Source organism: Eubalaena glacialis, chromosome 4 (genome assembly GCF_028564815.1).
Source record: "Eubalaena glacialis isolate mEubGla1 chromosome 4, mEubGla1.1.hap2.+ XY, whole genome shotgun sequence".
Lineage (NCBI taxonomy): Eukaryota > Metazoa > Chordata > Mammalia > Artiodactyla > Balaenidae > Eubalaena > Eubalaena glacialis.
The window spans coordinates 37289070-37303591 of record NC_083719.1 but is presented as its reverse complement, the minus strand read 5'-3'; the positions used below and the strand labels follow the sequence as shown (position 1 = coordinate 37303591).

General features: G+C 39.5%; 1 protein-coding gene and 1 pseudogene across 2 annotated transcripts in view; one reads left to right on the top strand and one right to left on the bottom strand.

Annotated features, from left to right (window-relative positions):
• Positions 1 to 7892, bottom strand: part of MRPS30 (mitochondrial ribosomal protein S30) — a 54598-nt gene extending 46706 nt beyond the window's left edge. Inside the window, exons 1-5 of one of the 2 annotated variants that reach the window (XM_061187768.1) lie at positions 7289 to 7892; positions 5749 to 5894; positions 4911 to 5016; positions 3753 to 3929; positions 1304 to 1465 (exon numbers count right to left, since the gene is read on the bottom strand). In XM_061187768.1, coding sequence (XP_061043751.1) covers positions 1304 to 1465; positions 3753 to 3929; positions 4911 to 5016; positions 5749 to 5894; positions 7289 to 7880 — 1183 coding nt within the window. In that variant the 5' untranslated portion in view covers positions 7881 to 7892. Of the gene's footprint in view, positions 1 to 234; positions 1466 to 3752; positions 3930 to 4910; positions 5017 to 5748; positions 5895 to 7288 lie in introns of those variants that run through there. The other variant, XM_061187767.1, reaches the window with a different exon arrangement.
• A 4583-nt stretch (positions 7893 to 12475) lies between these two features.
• On the top strand, positions 12476 to 13759 carry LOC133090504 (sentrin-specific protease 5-like; annotated as a pseudogene).
• The last annotated feature ends 763 nt before the right edge of the window (positions 13760 to 14522 follow it).

Genomic DNA, 14522 nt, shown 5'->3' with positions numbered 1-14522 from the left:
GTTACTTCTAAGCTCTAAGGAACCTAAGTTGCATATAATTCATCAGTTATATTATTAATCATCTGTGAAAACTTATTAAAGTCACTTTAACTCCTCTGTGCCAGTTTCCTATATGTGCAAAATACTGTTCATGTTTTGAAGGGGTTTGTGTAGGGTTTTGAAACTCTATACGATATTATTATAAAAAATTACAAAGAAAAAATATAACAAAACATCTAAATATTCTCAAGCACTGAATTGTCTTTATATTACTTTTAAAACCATAGAAAACTGAGCAGGACCTGCAGGGCCTTCCAGGGTACAGAACCCCCATATCCCCTGCCTCTTGTTTGTAGAAAAGCTTTAGCCTCCAAGGCCTTCCCTGAGTTCCAAACAGCAAATTTAGTCAGAGAAATGAGACAATGCAGAAACAAAGGAAAATAGTCAAGCAAGACATAATAACAGTTTAGCCATAAAACAAAGTCAAGACCTTTAGTTCCTCCTTGAGGGCTATAGATAATATTCTGAGCCATGTCCTTCAGTTGTTTTATAGATAATAAAATTCTCACCACGTAGAAAAAGTTAACTACATGCTGACCACAAGCACGTACATCCCAGCCAGGTTGGAACCAGAAGGTTGATTAATGTTGACTCCCAAAATACCACCTGGTTATCTCATTACCAACAAGTCAGAAGACTGTCCACAAGCTTATCAGGCACCCTGCTTCCCCCTTTCCTAGCATAAAAGAAGTTAGAATTCTACCCTGAATTAAAATAATTCTTTAGGATGTTAGTCCGCTATCTTGGCTCACTGGCTTTCCAAATAACGTCATTTTTCCTTGCGCCAACACCTTGTCTCTCAAATTACTGGCCCGTCATGCAGTGAGTGGTATGCAGCAAGTAGTACGCGCTTACACACACAATTAATACCAGGTATTGATGACTGCTCAATTAGTCTCATCAGTTAGTCACATATAAGTAAAATTATTTTTAATCGACATACTATATCTAAAATTAAATCATTTAGTGATGTATTTTGAGACAAACGAAAGGTCTAATCAGAGGTTACCATAAGAAATATTTGTCTCAAAATCAGTACATTTAATATTTGACAGAAGTCTCATTATCAAGATTCCTTTTATTGTTCCTTCAGTGAAATTTAAGTATTCCCAAAGTCTCGAATCAGATGTTTTCTCTTAGTTTACCAACAGCTGTGATTTGTCTTCTTTTGGTCCATTCAGTAGGAAGTGAACTATCTGAAGTAAAACATCATCATTAAAACCTTTCACATCATTATCTTCGATTGTTTCATAAAGAGGCTTACTTTGTGTCCCCCAACATATATTTTTACGAGGGTTATTTTGATCAGCTTGTGCAGTCAGCGCCAAAGTGTTTAACTGGTAGCAGAAAAAGGAGAAGTATTTTCCATCTGTGATCACACCCTGGGAGACAAAAGGTCGAGTAACATCTGCTTCACTCCAGAATCCTGTAGAAGAAAGTTATGCTGAAACTTACACACAGAATATATTTTACCAAAACAAAACACACACATTAGAGGATATAAAATACCTCCTAAAACCTATATATTTTACCTACCAAATTCCTAAAGATCTCAAAGTTTTCCCTATCTTCTCCATTCTAATCCTATATTCCATTTCTGCATCAAGAACTATTTCCTTCCTTCTACTATCCCCAAAGTTCATGATACACCTTTTCAACAACTTTGGACTTCATCAGCTTTCAACCCTAACTCACTTCATCTAAGAAGAGCAGCAAGCTCTATCTATGCAGATCTCTCCTACATCTGGTACTAACCACATGATGACTCACAACCTCAAATATGTTCAAATTTTCCTTATACCAGCAGCATCTAACACCCAATAACCATTACGGCCATTTACTTCACCAAATCTACCCAAAAAACGCCCTTCAGAAAAAAACTTGACTTTCTAAGAACTTCAACCATGTAGTTATTAGATGAATTCTGTGCCTTAATTTATAATTCAAAATTGATTTTATGAGTTGCTTTCATTTTGCCTAGTGTATTTTACATCATCATAAGGTTCCAGGATATCTTAATACCTTTACTACTCAAGTTTTCTGGCTGCTTCTTGCTCCAGGCTGACTGGCTTTAATACTTTTAAATCCAACTGCCAGGGCCAAGGAGTAACTTAATTTTGCCACACATATTTTATATCCGCTTTAATGAAGATCGCCAATAAACAGTATTGTTAAAATACAGAATTATACTGTGAAAAGAAGTACTTTATCTTTTATGAATAAACAATGCCATTCTAGTATCTTCAAGAAAGTTTCCTTCTACTTTTTCTGATTCTGTCTACTCCTATTCCTACTTTATCCATTTATTTGTATTACAAAAACGTAAGTCAACAATTGTGGGGCTTCCCTTGTGGCTCAGTGGTTAAGAATCCGCCTGCCAATGCAGGGGACACAGGTTCGAGCCCTGGTCCGGGAGGATCCCGAATGCTACAGAGCAGCTAGGTCTGTGTGCCACAACTACTGAAGCCCGCGTGCCTAGAGCTCCACAACAAGAGAAGCCACCACAATAAGAAGCTGGCACACCACAACGAAGAGTAGCCCCCGCTCAACGCAACTAGAGAAAGCCTGCGTGCAGCAACGAAGACCCAATGCAGCCAAAAAACAAACAAACAAAACAAATAAATAAATTTAAAAAAAAAAAATTGTGAATGTAAGGTTAAAATATATATAAAGGAAAAAGGTGAGCCTGGCAGCAATTAAATCTGTATTAAAATTCCTCACGGATGCTTATATAGGAGTAATCTAGGTATATATTGTATTGCAACAAAATCCAAATGCTTCACAATGGGCTGGCTCTGCAAGTCCTCCATGGCATGCCTCCAGCTTCCTCTCTCTCACTCCCTATCGCTTTCCATTCTCCCCCCCCCCCCTTTCTTCATCAGCCTTCATGTTGTTCCTTCAACACTTCAAGTCCGTTCCTAGCTCTGAGTTACTTGCCATTCCTTTTGCCTAGAAGTGTCCTTCCCCCAGGTTTGTGCAAAGGCAGCTGCTCGCCATTCAGGTCTCTGTTCAGATGTCATTTTTTTAGAGACCTTCCCTGAATTAACTCTGTTTAAATAGATTCTGCCCCACGCCTCATTTATACCTGCAACCTATGAATCATTCTACCCCTCATCTAGTATAGTCTCTCCAGAGTAACACCACTAGCTAAAAATACTACATGTTTATTATCTTTTACTCTCCTTACTATAACATAAGCTCCAGGAGAGCAGGATCTGTCTCTCTCACTCAACACTATATCTCCAAGGCCAACAGCACCTGGTACGTAAAAACCATAAGCCAGTAACTGAATGAACAGTCTCCTAACTCACACCCTAGATATGGCCTTCAAAGAAGTTATACATCATAACTGTGATTTAATCTAAAATTTAATCCATGAAAGCATTTCATTTTCTAGTTTCAGAAAGCTGCTGTCATCTACAGAGCTGACTCAGTTAGGTGGTCTTTGAAATGCTGGAGAACATCATCAGAAAGAAATACATTCACACAAAAATGGTCAAAGTAAAAGATCAGAGTAACTACCAAAGTGCCACTTACCAACTACAAATGTAAAATATTTAATTATGGATTTTAAAACAACTGCATTTTGTGCCAATGCAAAAGTTTTCAAAATGTGAAGGTTCAGCCTACATTTTAACCCAAGGAAAACAATTTGATCTATTAAATTCTTAAAATGTCTTCCAATAACTATAATGCCATAAAACTAGTTTTACCTTGATACATAGCCTGTGCTCCGGTCCAAGCAAAAAGGCTTGCAATAGCATTAGCTCTAAAAACAACTTCTATCTGATCGGCACAGTTTTGTTTCAAGAGCCTTTCCCTTCTTAATTTGTCAGGTAGCAGATGAAACTGGGTATGTCCATAACAGTGTGGATCTGCTGTCTTTGTGCCTGAAGAGCAAAATAAAAACATTTCAGATGAAATACACAAGTAGAATATCTGGAGCACATGTCCTCAGGATTTGCTTCAAGGCTATCTGTCTCCTCTACTCATTATGTGATCAGCATTCAAAATACACAAATGGAAAGCTTGGTTTACTTATTCATTTTATTGATTATAATAAATTTCACCTGAAAGTACAATCTGCTAGCTATCATCAGCTCACTATGACATAGGATAAGTCAAAAGAATATATGTAAAATTTATTTAAAATTCCCTATTATTTCAGTTTTCTCAAACTCCTCGGTCATCATTAGGAGCTTTGTTATTCTGCTGGTCATAATCACCAAAGGATACAAACGCTTCATGACTTTAAAAACTTCCTTTATAATGCTGACATTCTTGATTTTAGTGGTAAAGTCTTTTCAACCAAATGTTCCCCATAATTCACTCTCTAAGACCACAGTGACTGAGAAGGGACTGATAAAACAATTCTGGAGGACCAGGAGAAAGCTGCTTTCTTAAAAATCTTCCTCAATCAGCTAGGAATTAATAAACAAAGAAAAAATAGCCAAAGTATAAGCTGCATGAGCACAGAGATCAGGCCTTATTAATTTTTATATTCCTGATGGTTATCAGTGTGTGGCACAAATGGGAGGCTTTTGTTAAAAAAAAGCCAATCACTACCTCAAATCCAGTTCTTACCTGTTTACTTTTGAAAAAACACAAATTACTTTTCTATATAAATAATAAATCAGCAAAGCCTAATAAACATAACTACTTGTTAGAGTTAAATACTGTTAATTCAGTAGAAACAAGTAAAATTTTAAATGGCAAGCTGAAATAATATTTTCTTTCCAATTTTCATGCATACTGCAACCTGAGATGAATTACATTGCTTATAGACTATCTGAACCTCTTGGTCATCAAGAATTAATTATGCAAATTTGCACAGGACACTTTGAACTCATTTATTAAAAGAGGAAACTTACCAATAAATATGGTATTTTCATATTGCCGTTTGAATAATGGAAGTTTGTCTGGCTTACAATTCATAACAGGGACTTCTACAGGTACAGAATAATCCAGCGGCACAAACTTAAAGAAAAAGTCATAAGTGGATTCACAGCAACACTAGCATATGTTTTAGTCACATTCTTAATAGATTTAAAAATCTTAAAAATGAGATGATTTTACAAAATGATTTAACACTACCATCTAGTGATGGGCCAAATCCAGTCAGCCACCTGTTTTTCCAAATAAAGTTTTATTGGAACACAGTCATGCAAATTCATTTACCTATGGTACACGGCTGCTGTTACATGATAAGAACTGAGAATGCAACAGAGACTTATGGCCCCCAAAGCCTAAAATATTTACTATCTGGACCTCTGCAGAAGAAATGTGCCAACCTCTGACATGGACACACAGATGACACTCAAAACACACCTGTTTTCTCCAAAAGAAGTGCATACATGTAAGATGACCAGCTTATAGCTGTAAAAATGCCTCGATTTATAATTAGGTAGGTAGTTTACCGTAAATTACAATCATAAACTATTATCAGTATTTTCATATTAAAAAAAAGATTTGTATGATCCTAAAAACTGAGGACTTAACCCCACTTAAAACGATTATTTGACCTCTGCAAAATATATATACTATAGCAAGTTAAAAAGCTGAAAAAGAATTTCAGCTGAGATATATTCCAAATACACTTGAAAGAAAAGGGTTCTATCCAAAACTTTTTATCCTACGTAGCCCATTACCTAGCCTGCTATGACACTTCCTCCTCAACTGTCAACAGAAACATATGCAATAAATCCTTACCTCCGGTAGTTGTTTGGATATTCGAATCTGGTTGTGTGGTTTATCATTTATTTGGTATCTCAAAGCATCAACTCGACCTTTCCGATGACCACGAGGAATAATTTCTTCACCACGCAACCAGTAAAAGTGAACTGGGCGTTTACAATCTATCAAAAGATATTCAAAAAATTTTTATCTGATAATTTAGATGAATTTAGTTATTGTAAGAACACCAAACTCAGCAATACAGAACTCAAGAATGACTGTGCTAACTGAAAATACATCAAAAATTACTCTTTGATGTAAGATATAGAGTCTGGATTATGTAATAATTTAACTTAAACAATCACAACTTTAATATAACGCTCAAACCTTTATTGTCTACTTGTGCCACACTACACTAAGCATTGTAACCAAAGAGGTTTCTCAGTTAAGAATAAACATAAAATAAGACCAACAGCAGCATCACTCACCAGAAATAAGTTTATTAAGAGTCAGAGGTGTCTTATGAATTACTAATTCAATCTTCACAATAACTCTCAAAGGTATGTATAGTTGTTATCATCTCCATTATATAGAAGAGGAACCTGGGTTTTGACGAGATTGTCAACTTTCCCAGGCCATCAACTATGAGCCAAGTCTGTGACGCTTCTCTCAAGACCACTTCATTCCCAACTGGGAGGGAAGAAACAAGAACACTACAAGACTCCGTTGAGCACACACCTACAGTCACAGTAACGTTAATTCAATAGATATTTATTAAGATACCTACTGGGTGGCAGATATAAAATGATGAACACGTCAGAAACACTGATTTTTAAAACTGTCTATCCATTAATTATTTTTCATGCCTGCATGTAACAGTAAAACAGAAGTTGCTGATTGTTTACTGGGAACCCAGAATGGCTGGGTTTGAAGCCCGTCCTCCAAATCTACCAGCTGTAGGCTCTTTAACTAGATACATTTTACGTTTCTGTGCCTTGCATCTGTTTGGTTTTTTCATTTATAGAACAATGCTGCCTACTGTAAAGTTACTGTGAGGATTAAATTTGGCACATATAAAATTTAGAACAGGGCCAGGCACATAGAGAGTACCGAATATACGTTAGGTATTTTAATCAATATCGCCTTTAATCTTAACAGTTCTATCTATGACCAAGTAGTACTATTATCGTATTCTCACCTTGAACATGAGAAAAACTAGGCCAAAATCGGTTTATAAACTAACATAAGGTCAGTAACTTTTTGATGGAAGAGCTAAAAGGCAACCCCAGGCCTGTCCCGCTCTCCAGGAGCCCCTTCTCTTTAACCAACACTTGTCTGGACCTTCACAAAGCAGAGTCCTGGAGGCCTTAGGCTACTTAGCCTAGGGTTGTACAGTGAGTAGGTGGCAGCACAGGCACGAGAACCCAGTCTCCGGACGCTGTCGCCAGCCAGGAGCGAAAGAACTAGGAAAAAAAACTGACCAAGCAGAAAGAAAGGAAGAGGGAGCAAATCTGGCGCAGAGAGGTCCCCTACCATGCCCACCTCCCCCGCCCGCAATGGCGGGCCCGAGGCTCACCGAGGGCGGCGGCAGCCAGGGCCGGATTGCGAGCGCTGAGCAAACCCGTGAGGGAGGCAACCAGCTGGTCCAAGAAAGGCGAAGCGATGGCCTCACGTTCCAGGTAGAGCGGCACACGCTTCTTGCGCCGCAGAAAGAAGTGCTCCTGCAGGAGGCAGTCACAGGCGGCGGCGCGCAGGGCCGCTACGTCCAGAGCCGGCGCGGGCTCGGTATCGGGCTTGGCAGGCGGCGGCGGCGGCAGGCCCGACAGGAACACGGTCTTGGTAAAGCTCTGGTACCAGCGGTCGGCGTTCAGGGCGAAGGTCTGCGGGTAAACTACGTACTTCATGAACTGCATCTTGGTGAGGATTCGCAGCTTCTCGTCCACCGACTTGGCCGCGTGCACCGTGGCCTGCCATCGCTCCACTCGCCGCTGCCGTGCCGCCTTGCTGTCGGCAGTCAGAGAGGCTACGAGCGGCGGGTAGCGCGCGACTGGGGCCGCCGCGACATCTGGGCCGGTCACTTCGGGAGCCGTGACGGCGGCCCCGGCCGCGGTGTGCAGTGACAGCCCTGGACCACGGAGCACAAGCCTCCAGCACCTGGCCGCCGCCATGTTTGCTGGGGTTCCCGACCCAGAGGTCAACTTCAGCAATTGTCCCCGCCTTCTTGCAGTAAGAACCAATCGGAAAGGCGAATCTGAGCCAGGCTTGGGGAGGGCGATTCTCAGTGGGCCTGAGAAATTTTACGTCATTATCTCTTAGCCAATCAGATAGCTTCTGCAACTTAGTTTATCGTGAACCGAAGAGTTTGTTGCTGAAAGGAAGAACTCGTGCGCCAATAGGTTTTCCGCGGATGTGGCGGGGAGGAGTGAAACTTTTAAATAGGAGATGCTGCCTGTTTAGGACCAGGGCAAACTTTTTGCCAGAAACCCTTTAGGAGTACTCTGCACCGAAACCTCTGGCCCTTGGCTAAATTTACTGGTTTCATTTATGGATATCACATCACTTTTCTATTTTAGTTCTTGGGGTCGAGTCCTGTTATTGAAAATACTGTTCTAACATGTTTTTTGATACATGCTTATTTTTTAAATGATGCAAGCATCACTCATAGATGACTAGTGCTAATTTTGGGGAAAATAATTACACATATATCTCTATGCTAGTTGATACATAATTTGTTTAATGATAATAATTTACAAAAAGAGGAATATACTTTTACTTGGATCTAATTTTAAAAGGGAAATAAATTAAAAACTACCAAAGAATTGTATTTAAATTTTGCTTTGTGTTAAAACCAATTATTATTTTTAACATGAATTGGTTCCTACTAATCTGTGAGCTGCTCGAAGTAGGGACTATTTTATTTTTGATCCTCAGTGGCCAATCAGCCTTGCATAGTGGGTACTTACCAAATAGCTGCTGAAAAAACTCATCTAAATCACTAAAAATATAAGCTCATTTCAGGTGATCTCATTTATTGACTCTCATTCCTATTATAATCAGGAACTGGAATATTATTTGGATTTATTGCAATAGTTCTTGAGGGTATGGAAAACCAAACGTTTTGTTGGTAAAAGGAAGTTATAACTTAAGTATTCCTTTAAGCTATAATGGATGATACAATCTAACTATAAAGTTGCAAGTATATTAAACTGACATTTAGATATAGATGCCCCAAATGCATTATTTTTTTCATTAAGTCATTAATTTTTGAGCAAAGGCTCAAAGGAAGTGAGGAGTGAATCATGACAGTACTGAGGAAAGAGGATTCTGGCAGAAGGAACAGCTGGTGCAGAGGTCCTGAAATGGGAACACGCCTGGTGGGTTCAAGCACAAGAGAGGAGGCCAGTGTGGTTGAAGGAAGTGACGGATGGGGAGAGTAGTAGGAAATGAGATTAGGAAGGAAAGAAAAGCCAGAATTTATGGGTTCCTAAAGGCAATTTCTAGGATTTTTAGGACTCTTAACTAATATTCAGAGGAGTAAGAAGCCAATAGAGGGTTCCACACAGAGGGATGGCATGGTGTAACTTAGCTTTTAAAATAATTACTCTATGTATTAGGCAGTTTAGGCTTACTAATACCATAGATTGGGTGGCTTTAACAACAGAAATTTATTTTCTCTTAGTTCTAAAGGCTGGAAGTCCAAGATGAGGGTGCCAGCGTGGTTGGGTTCTGATGAGAGCTCTCTTCCTGGCCTGAAGTCGGCTCCCTACTTGCTGTGTCCTCACATGGTGGAGACTGAGTTCTCCCCTGTTGCTTATTATAAGGAGAGAGGCCTGTCAGATTAGTGCCCTAACCTTATGACCGTATTTACATAATGTTAACTACTTCTATAAAGGCTCTGTCTCTGACTGTCTCAAAGGCTGTGTCTACAGTCACATTGGAGGTTAGAGCTTAAACATATGAATTTTAGAGAGACACAGTTCAGTCCATAACACTCTGGCTGATTTGGAAATAGATTGTGGAGAGTCAAATTTGGAAGTAGAGAAACCAATTAGAAGACAATTTGCTGTATTTCCGGCAAAAGCTCATTGTGGCTTCCAGACAATAGCAGTGAAGATCGTGAGAGTAATCATAGATCCTGAATTGAATGTAGGTATGAGAAAGTATCCAAGATTTTGGGCCTGAGCAGTGGAATGAGAGGAGAAGGCCAATGGGCAAGAAATGCATTTTTCCGTTAATCTGTCATCTTTTTTTGGAAGGGGAGAGGGCAGCAGGAGAGTGGGTTAAGATTTGGGAAAGGAAATAAGAGAATCTGTGAAACACGTATTTATCTATTATATATGTTTATTTAGTTGACATTCTCCTAGAAGAAATGGATATTAAGATCTTCCCTATTAAGGTTGCCACTGATCTTAGATTTAAAGTATTAGAGTTAAAAGCCATGACATTCTCCAATGGCCTTTTGAAACCTCTCTACTTGATTCATTCAACAAATATTTATCAAGTGACTACTACATAGAAGCACCTTTCTAGGTACATAGTATACAACAGTGAAATAAAGGCCTTCATAGAGTTTACAAGTTAGTACGTGAAATCTAACCAAATTTGTCAAATATACGTGTTCTATGCTAGATGGTGATAGGAGCCAAGAAGAAAAATAAAGCTGGGAAGAAGACTTTTTTGGGTTTAGGGGTTGTGTAGAGTGATTTCAATAGACTGAACAGAGAAGACCTCCGTGAGAAAGTGACACTTGAATAACATCTGAAGGAGATGAAAGATAGAGCCATGTGGATATCTGGGGGAAAAACATTCCAACCAGGGCAAAGGTCACAATGTATCTGGAAAGTGGGAGGAACAGCAAGGAGGCCAGTGGGCTAAAGTGGAATAGGACATTACCCTTTTGCCAGCAATAGTCAATATTCCAATTCAGAAACAGGTTCTGATGAGTTAGGCAATATTTATACTCACTTTTTATTTTCCTGTTGGGAACCTATCTCACTGTCTCCTGGCTGGGCATGAGTTCTGTTGATGTTTGGATGAGACCATAACCTCCCAGTTGATTGAGGTCCTTGTCAGAGCTTATATCTCAAACTGAAGGTATGGGAAGGAAATGGAGACTGGATAGTTCCTATTTACAGATGTGGATGAGAGTAACAGCTAGTCCTTTTGAGTTGTTTCCTTCACATGTATTTCTTACTGAAGGCATATTTCTTACCTGGTTGCATATATAACACATTTACATAAAACAGAGAACATAATATACAGTATTACTGGAGGAGAGAGTCTGTGTGTGTGTGTATGTGTAGGATTTTTGATGGTTGGTTTAGAATCAACAGGAAGAAAGCTAAGTGTCTGCATCATATGCCAGGTACTGTATTAAGTACTTTATATGTGTCAGTGCCCATAATCTCACAATCACCCTCCAAAGGGAATATTATCCTCCCTCTGGGTTTTTTTTGCAAAGTCACAGAGCTCTTTCTCATCAACAGATGAAGAACAATTAAAACAATTTTGAAAAAAACAGAATGAAGGGGGAGGACCAGTCTATTTGATTTCAAGACTTAATATTTAGCTATAGTAATCAGTGGAGGAAAGATAGACTCTTCAACAAACAGTGCTAGAACGATTGAACATCCATAAGCCAAAAATAAAAACAAAAATAACTTTGACCTATTTCTTACATCTTTTGGAAAAATTAACTTAAAGTGGACCACAGACTTAAATGTAAACATAAAATTATTAGAAAAAAAAAAAAAAAGGAAAAAATCCTCAGGTTCCAGAACTAGGCAAAGAGTTTTTAGTGTTGACACCAAAAGCATGATCCATAAAAGGAAAAATTGATAAACTGGGCATCATCAAAATAAACCTTTTGCTCTGCAAAACATACTCTTAAAAGGATGAAAAAGCTACAGAGTGAGAGAAAATAACTGCAAACCATATATCTGACAAACAACCAGTATCTAGAACACATAAAAAGGAACTCTCAAAACTCAACAGTAAACAAAACAATCCAATTAGAAGATAGGTTTTTAAAATATGACTATCAAAGAGAATATACAGATGGCAAATAAGCACATGAAACGATGTTCAAGATCATTAACCATAACGGAAATGCAAATTAAAATCAAAATGAGATTTTATTATACTCTTATCAGAATAGCTAAAATAAAATAACAGAAATACTGATGAGGCTTAGGAGAAATTAGATCACCCAGTACTTTGCTGGCTGAATGTAAAATGGCACAGCTACTCTAGAAAACAATTTGTCATTTTCTTCAAAAAATTAACCATACAGCTATCACATGACCCACACTTTTAGGGCGTCTATCCCAGAGAAAGGAAAATTTATTTTCAAGCAAAACCTATACATAATATAACCTTATTCATTAGAGCCCCAAATTAAAACAAACAAAAAACCAAAACAAAACCCAGGTGTCCTTCAATGGGTGAATGTTTAATCAATCTATGATACCTCGATACCATGGAATACTCTCAGCAATAAAAAGGAAAGACCTACTGATACATGTAATACCTGGATGAATCTCCAGAAAATTAGACTGAGTGAAAAAAGCCAACCCTTCCAGAGGAAGCTCGGCGGCCATGGCCGCTGTAAGCAGGCCAGACGGCTGCTGGCTGACGGGCTTTCCCCTCAAGCTGGCGAAGGTGGAGCCTCAGTCCAAGCTGCCGCAGCATCGGGACCCACGGCATGACAGGTTCCCGCAGCGAGGGGCACCGCTGCCGTCAGATCTCATTATGCATCAGAAAAATGAAGAAACAGACGAAAATTCTATGGAGGAAAGAATCCACTTAGCCTTTTCTTAGAAATGGAATACTGGGTCTGGAGGCTTTAAGAAGTTCTACTTTCATCAACAGTTGTGCATTCTGAAAGCCAAGCTGGGAAGGCCAGTTACTTGGAGCAGGCATTTGAGGCATTTCCAAGGCAGAAAGAAAGCCCTTCAAATCCAGAAAATGTGGATCCAGGATGAACCCCTTTTTGCTAAGACAAAGTCCAATATGGCTGTTCAGAATCTTAGTACTTTGTCCTCTAAAGTGAAAAGAAAGGACACTAAACACTTCATTTCCTCCTCAAGTACCTTCCTGAAACTCCAAGCAGAGAAGTTGCTATCATCAGCAAAGAACTCTGATCATGAATACTCTGGAGAGAAAAGTCTCATGAAGGCAGCTGCCGACGTACCAGCAAATAGTGTTTTAAGTCAGGCCAGTGGTCACAGACCTAGGACGGAGCCACAGGCTTCTGATCTTCCTATGAAGTTCAATGGGAAGAGCCAGAGTCCAGGTGAGAGTGGCACAATTGTGGTCACCTTGAGCAACCGTAACAGAAAGCGCTTTTGTTATGGCTGCTACCAAGGGCTGGAGCACCACAGGAACGGGGGACCCCTGATTCCAAAAAAGTTCCAACTTAAGCAACAGAGAAGAATAAAAGTATCTCCTCATATGATGTATGAGAAATTATCCATGATTAGATTTCGGTACAGGATTCTCAGATCCCAGCACTTCAGAACAAAAAGCAAAGTTTGCAAGCTAAAAAAAGCCCAGCAAAGCTGGGCACAGGTCACTGGGGACCATCAGGAGACCCTTAGGGAGAACGGTGCGGGTGGCAGTTGCAGCCCATTCCCTTCCCCAGAACCTGAAGACCCTTCTTGCCGGCATCAACCATACCTTCCAGATATGGACAGCAATGCTGTGGAGAAGGGAAAGAACTCTCATGTGCCTGATGGCCACACTAAAGGAAGCCCTCTCTTGGGCAAGGAGCTTAGTTTAGATGAAGCATTCCCTGACCAACAGAATGGCAGTGCCACAATGCACCTGGGACCAGTCATCCTCTTCCTCTCCTAAGTGGGAGTGTACAGAGCTGATTCATGACATCCCCTTACCAGAACATCATTCTAGTAACATGTTTATCTTGGAAACTGAGAGAGAAGTTATGGCTCTGGGTCAGGAAAATCGGATAAGTACTGTCAATGATGACAGAGTAAAACTGTCAGTGCCAGGGGCAGGTCAATCTGTGAGTAGTGTAGATGGGGGTTGAGAAACTTTAATGTAGATAGTCTACATTTAGAGTTAGATACAAGAAAAAAATGGAGATAAATGTTCTTTTCCTACAGGTCCAACATATAACAATTTATATGCATCTATGGAAGTATGTTCTTTGTCTTCCCTAAACCATTCTCTTTGCTGATTTGTTGTTTGTTTGGTTTTTTTTTTTGGTATCATAAAGAATTTCATGAATTTACTTATGTGTTTTTTGTTTGTTTGTTTATTTGTTTTAACATCTTTATTGGAGTATAATTGCTTTACAATGGTGTGTTAGTTTCTGCTTCATAACAAAGTTAATCAGCTATACATATACACATATCCCCATATCCCCTCCCTCTCGCGTCTCCCTCCTTCCCACCTTCCCTATCCCACCCCTCTAGGTGGTCACAAAGCACCGAGCTGATCTCCCTGTGCTATGTGGCTGCTTCCCACTAGCTATCGGTTTTACATGTGGTAGTGTATATATGTCCATGCCACTCTCTCACTCTTTGCTGATTTGAAAGATCTCATTTGAGATCCAGGCCCAGCTCTGCCACTTTCACTTTCCTTATTTAGGAGACTAGATTAATAAAACCCACTTTACAAGTTTGCTGTGGGGATTTAATGAGGTGGCATATGTAAAATGATGCAAAACAACATTTGCCAAGTACCAAACACTCTATAGGTGCCAATGTTTTTAATTCCCTCAGCAACATACTTTAAACCAGAGCACTGATTTTCCTGAGGTAAGGGATTTGCTCAAGCTCATTAAGGGT